The sequence below is a fragment of the Carlito syrichta genome, unplaced genomic scaffold (genome assembly GCF_000164805.1).
Source record: "Carlito syrichta isolate Samal-C Ts95f unplaced genomic scaffold, Tarsius_syrichta-2.0.1 Scaffold143912, whole genome shotgun sequence".
Taxonomy (NCBI): Eukaryota; Metazoa; Chordata; class Mammalia; order Primates; family Tarsiidae; genus Carlito; species Carlito syrichta.
In genome coordinates this window covers 97,933-103,943 of record NW_007088008.1, presented here as the reverse complement: position 1 = coordinate 103,943, position 6,011 = coordinate 97,933, and the positions used below count along the sequence as shown (strand labels likewise).

General features: G+C 46.9%; 1 protein-coding gene across 2 annotated transcripts in view; it reads right to left on the bottom strand.

The window, feature by feature from the left end:
- Positions 1-6,011, bottom strand: part of GON4L (gon-4 like) — a 72,537-nt gene that overhangs the window by 4,996 nt on the left and 61,530 nt on the right. For both annotated transcript variants that reach the window (XM_021708706.1, XM_021708707.1), the window contains 2 exons: positions 3,007-3,123; positions 288-1,994 (listed from right to left, as the gene is read on the bottom strand). In XM_021708706.1, the coding sequence (XP_021564381.1) occupies positions 288-1,994; positions 3,007-3,123 (1,824 nt within the window). The remainder of the gene's footprint in view (positions 1-287; positions 1,995-3,006; positions 3,124-6,011) is intronic.

Here is a 6,011-nt window from a genome sequence, read left to right as displayed (position 1 = left end):
GGCTCAGGCAATCCACTCACCTCCGCCTCCCAAAGGCACGGGATTCAGGCTGAGCCACCTAGCCCGGCTTGTTTAAACAAGTTTAACTCAAATATAATAAATAAAATTTCACCCTGTCTTTCTCATTTCACTTCAAGACAAAAATTATATCCCATAATGCATTCAAAAGTCAAATACAAATGATACGGGGACTATCTATAGTGCAGCAAGCAAGCAGCTGACATATCAATAAATTAAAACATATTACTGAGTCCACAAAATGTTTCAGAAAATTCTCCAGCTCTCACCTGGAGTTCAGGGACAGAAAGCACAGATTCCTCAGAAGCTGATGAAATTTCATCTTCCTCATCTTGGGTGAGGTCATCGAAGTCCTCTTCTTCTTCTTCCTCTGGGCCATCTTTCTCTCCTCCGGTTTCCGGCCCCGCTGGTGTCCCCACTGACTGACCATCCATACTGGATGAGTCTTCAGGCTTCCCTGGGGGGGTACCAAGCACCATTTCAGGAGGGTCCGTGGAAGACGAGGCATTCTTTGGCGATCCTTTGCTCACATCTCCCCCTGCGTTTCCTTCATCAGGAGGTTCATGAGAAGCTGAGGGGGCTCTGGCGGGCTGACTCCTCTCCTCTTCCTTTGGTGAGACTGTCTGTTTCTTTCTCTCTCTAGCACTGCTCAACTCCTCACTTGGGGAGCCAATGTCCAGTTCCACAGAGTGCTCTTCTTTCACTTCATCACAAATGTCCTGCTCAGGGGATCCACCGAATTCCTCCTGAGTGTCTTCAGGTTCCATCTTGACAATTTCCTCTAACTTCCCAGGGAAGGAGTTTAGAGATTCCTGGAAGTCCTGAGGCAGTGGCTCCACAGCTTGCCTTCCCTCCTCTGTTTTCACAATAGTCCAGCCATAGGCACTGTTATCGGACAATCTTTCCTGGCACTCTTTATCTGTTGGTGGAGGTCCTAGGCTAGGTTCCACTTTGGGAAAAACAGTAGCACAAAGAGGAGGTAGTTCCTGGGGTTCTAATTTGGGTTCTAGGCCCTGAAAGGCATTTTTCCCTTCAGCCAAAGGACAATTAATGTCCACATTCACTTGGGCCTTATCTTCAGAGGTGGCTGGTATAGGAAGATTCACCGAGTTGCCAGAAACAATTAAGGGTGAGATGGGGGAGGCCACAAGGGGCTGGTTCAGTGGACAGGGGAAGGAAGTAGGGTTAACCAAGAGGGTAGTGATGGGAATAGTCTGGGGGCTCTGGGCCACAGTTGCACTGACAGGCTGGATCATGTTACAGCCACTGCTGAGGCTCAAAATCTTTACAGTGGTGGCAGGCACAGTGAAGATAACGGGGGCAGAATGAATGAGGGGGGCAAGTTTCATACAGGGAGAGGCTTTGGCCCTCTTTCTCTTTGAAGTCCTCCGTTTCACACATGGCTTTCGAAACTTAGAGGGGCCAAGGGAGGGTAATATTACCTTGGGCACAGGAGTAGAAGAAAGCAAGGTCTGGGACTCAGTTGGAAGAAAGCTGGTTGTGGCCTCAGAGGGCAGAGCAGGCAGTGCTGCAGGAGACTCAAAACTATCACTCCCATTGACCCCCAGTGGAGGGACACCAGGAACTGTCTGGAGAACAGTGGCTGGCTGGATCGGGTGAGGAATCCGGACCACCATTTTGCTCGGAGGGGCTTCTGACTGAGTTGACCTGGCTGGCATTTTCCCCGGGTTGAAGCTAGGCTGGAAAGAGGGGCTGGGTCGGATAGGGAGGGGCTTCAGGACGGACGATCGCTTCTGTCTCCAAGCCTTCCTGGAAAAATGGTTGGCAACTGGCTTCAGTTTCAGGACTACACCCTTAGGCAACAGCAGTGGGTACCGAGTTTCACTCCCCAAATCCGAGCTGTCTTTCTCTAGGCCTCGATCTGAATTGATCTCAGAGATTCCAGTCACATTTCCTACCTCTCTAGCTCCATCAGCTATTTGCCGCAGTTCATCCTGGATGGATGGCAGGCTGGCCTAGTGAGAACAAGAACACTCTGATCCAACACATGTAAGAATATGGGAAAAGACAAGGGCTTTCTAGATTTTAAGGACCTTTTTGAGACCAGCTAAACACATTTCTCTAAGAGACATTTCTCATATCAAGTTTTTGTGAAGACCATATTCCAATTATATACCCTAGAAACTCTTCTCTGAATCTCCTTTACAGAATTATTATTTTACTGATTACTCTTTTTTTTTTTTTTTGAGTTGGAGCCTCACTCTGTTGTCCAGGCTGGAGTGCAGTGGCACACTCACAGTCACCACAGCCTCAACCTGCTGGGCTCAGGTGATCCTTCTGCCTCAGCCTTCCAAGTAGTTGGAACCACAGGCATGCACCACCATGTCTGGCTAATTTTTTGATTTGACATAGAAATGCGATTTCATCAAGTTGCCCAGGCTGGCCTTGAATCCCTGAGCTCAGGCGATCCTCTTGTCTCGGCCCCCCAAAGTACTGGGATTACAGGCTTGAGCCAACATGCCCGGCCTTACCCATTACTTTGAAAAGGTTCTAGAATCACTGGGGGATGGGCAGCAAAGTAAGGAAGGAGGGTGAATGAGGGAGATTTCTCACGTCCACTTCTACAACTATAGCATCCAGGAATTAAAGGAGCCCTTGACATTTCTGCCAGAATTTCCTTTTTTTTTTTAAGTTGGGGTCTCACTCCGTCGCCCAGGCTGGAGTGCCGTGGCACACTCACAACCATCCCAGCATCAACCTGCTGGGTGCCGGCGATCCTTCTACCTCAGCCTTCCAAGTAGCTGGAACTATAGGCACGCACTACCACGCTCGGCTAATTTTTGATTAATTGTAGAGACGAGGTCTTGCCAAGTTGCCTGGGCTGTTCTTGAACCCGCGGGCTTAGGCAGTCCATTTGCCTTGGCCTCCCAAAGTGCTGGGATTACAGGCTGAGCCACCAAGCCCGGCCTGTGTCAGAATTTTCAATGATATTTGGACTCTTGCAGACTCTGAGAAGGCAGATTGTACCTTTAACCAGAATGGGAGCCGGTGTTCTTCCCTCTCTACAGGAGGCTTCCACTGGTGGGGCTGGATCTCTTCACAACACTTCACTAAGACGGGTAGTTGTTTGGTCTTCTTATAAAACTGAACACGAAGAAATAAAGCATAAGTTACATTCCTTCCAGATACATTGGCCTCTGTCAGGCTGGGGAATTGAGGGGATGGTGGTTTGAGATACACAGACATACATACATACTCAAACATCTATATACATACATTCATAAATGAGCATATACCGAATACTTTTGCATTTCAAATTAAACTAATCTCTATTTAAGATGTTACGATTACTCAGTATCTTCTAACTGATGATCTCCATTCTGGTTGCCAGGAAGGAGAAAGTCTTGTAACTGAGAAAAGGAAGCAGATGGTCAAAGTAATCTTTTTATTTTTGAGTTGGAGTCTCACTCTGTTGCCCAGACTGGAGTACAGTGGCCGCTCCCAGGCACCGCAGCCTCGACCTGCTGGGCTCCGGCAATCCTTCTGCCTCAGCCTTCCAAGTAGCTGGAACTACAGGCATGCACTACCACGCCTGGCTAATTTTTGATTTATTGTAGAGATGAGGTCTCGCCAAGTTGCCCAGGCGGGTCTAGACCCCGCGGGCTCAGGCAATCCACTCATCTCAGCCTCCCAAAGGTGCGGGATTGCAGGCTGAGCCACCGAGCCCGGCTTCGAAGTAATCTTATATAAGATTTGCTCCTGGCCAAGCATGGTGGCTCACACCTGGAATCCCAATGCTTTGAGAAACTGAAGCAAGAGGATCACTTAAGGCCAGGAGTTCAAGACCAGCCTGGACAATAGAGTAAACTCTTGTCTTTAAAAGAAAATTAAAAAATTAGCCAAGTGTAGTGGCAAGTGCCTGTGGTTCTAGCTACTCAGGAGACTAAGGCAGAAGGATCACCTGAGCCCAGGAGGTCAAGGCTATGGTGAGCCATGATCATACTACTGCACCACCAAACTCCAGCCTGAACAACAGAGTGAGACTCCAACTCCCCTCCAAAAAAAAGAGAGAGAGAATATTATCTATGTGACAGATACTGTGCTACAAGCTAAATACACAGATAATAAAAGCAATTCCTGCTCTCAAGGAAATGACAGACTAGTGGGAGACACTGTTAAGTATACCAACGATGATAGTCTATGTTTAAAAAAAAAGGTACAAAGATACACATAAAAAAATGACAGAGAAATGTCAAAAATTGGACAAAAAAGACTTTTCTGGAGCAGAAGCAACTAAAGATGGATCTTTTTTTTTCTTGTTGGAGACTCACTCTGCCACCCAGGCGAGAGTGCAGTGGCATGCTCACAGCCACCACAGCCTCGACCTGCTGGGTTCAGATGATCCTTTTACCTCAGCCTTCCAAGTAGGTGGAACTACAGGCATGTGCCACCACGCGCTGACTAATTTTTTGATTTATCACAGAGACGAGGTCTCGCCAGTTGCCCAGGCTGGTCTTGAACCCCTGGACTCAGGCAAACCTCTCGTCTTTGCCTCCCAAAGTGCTAGGATTATAGGCATGAGCCACCATGCCCAGCCAAGATGAATCTTAATGGAACAGAATTTGTTATATCAGGCAGGAGAGGGCAGAGTATGCTTCATGTGCAAAATCATGGATGTGGTTAAGGAACCAAAAAGAGATTGAACTGGCTAGATATAAAGAATGTGGGGAGACTTCAGGAGGCAAAGTCAAGTAGGCAGCGCAGGCCTTCTATGCCATACCAAGCAGTCTGAACTACACCCAGACGAATGAGGAAGGGACAGCGATGGCAGCAATGTGAAGAGCGGAATCAGTGGGGCCAGAATTAGAGACACCGGAGAACTGTTTTCATTCCCCTGAACAGTTTTCCCCAATGGTAACATTTTCTTTTTCTTTTTTTTTTTTTTGATTTGGAGTCTCACCCTGTTGCCCAGACTGGAGTGCAGTGGCCACTCTTAGCCACTGCAGCCTCGACCTGCTGGGCTCTGGCGATCCTTCCACCTCAGCCTTCCAAGTAGCTGGAACTACAGGCGCACGCTACCACACCTGGCTAATTCTTGATTTATTGTAGAGATGAGGTCTCATCAAGTTGCCCAGGCGGGTCTCGAACCCACGGGCTCAGGCAATCTACTCACCTCAGCCTCCCAAAGCGTTGGGATTACAGACTGAGCCACCGAGCCTGGCTACTGGTAACATTTTCTTACACAGTAACCAGAGTTATATATACAAACAGTCCAATATCAAACAGTATACAGTCCAATACCAAAACCAGGAAACTGGCATTGGTACAATCCAAAGATCATGAATAGAGACAGTTTAAAGGTAAAAATATGCTTCTCATGTACTTTCTCTCTGAATGCTACTCAGATGTGCTCCACTAAAATAAGGAAGTAAAGCAAAAAGATGGGAAATTCAGGAAATAAGAGGATCCAACTCAGTAAGAGGCAAGAGGATCCCCAGATGATGGTGAAGAAAACGTCCAAAGACATTAGTGCAGCAAGCCAAGAGAGCAACACACTTAGAATGGAATTGCCTCAGAGTCCAGGGAGTGATTTCTTGAAGGTGAAAATAACAGAACACCTAGAATGCTTGAACATATGAAAAGGAGATTTTTTTTAAAACTGAAGTAAATTTTAGTGTTAATCTGTGAATAAATATATGATAAAAACAAGTCCTGACCCATTTCCCTAAAAATGCAATTTTTAACTCTAGGAAAAACAAAACGTTAGCAGGAAAAGCAAAGTATCATAATACACTACATAACTCAGAGGTGAGGAGCATTTCTTTCTTTTTTTTTTTTTTTTGAATTGGAGTATCAATCCATTGTCCAGGTTGGAGCGCAGTGGCATGTTCACGGTCAACCCAGCATCGACCCACTGGGCTCTGAGGTTTCTTCTGCCTCAGTCTTCCAAGCAGCCGGAACTATAGGCGTGCGCTACCATGCCTGGCTAATTTTTTATTTATTGTAGAGACGAGGTCTCGACAAGTTGCCCA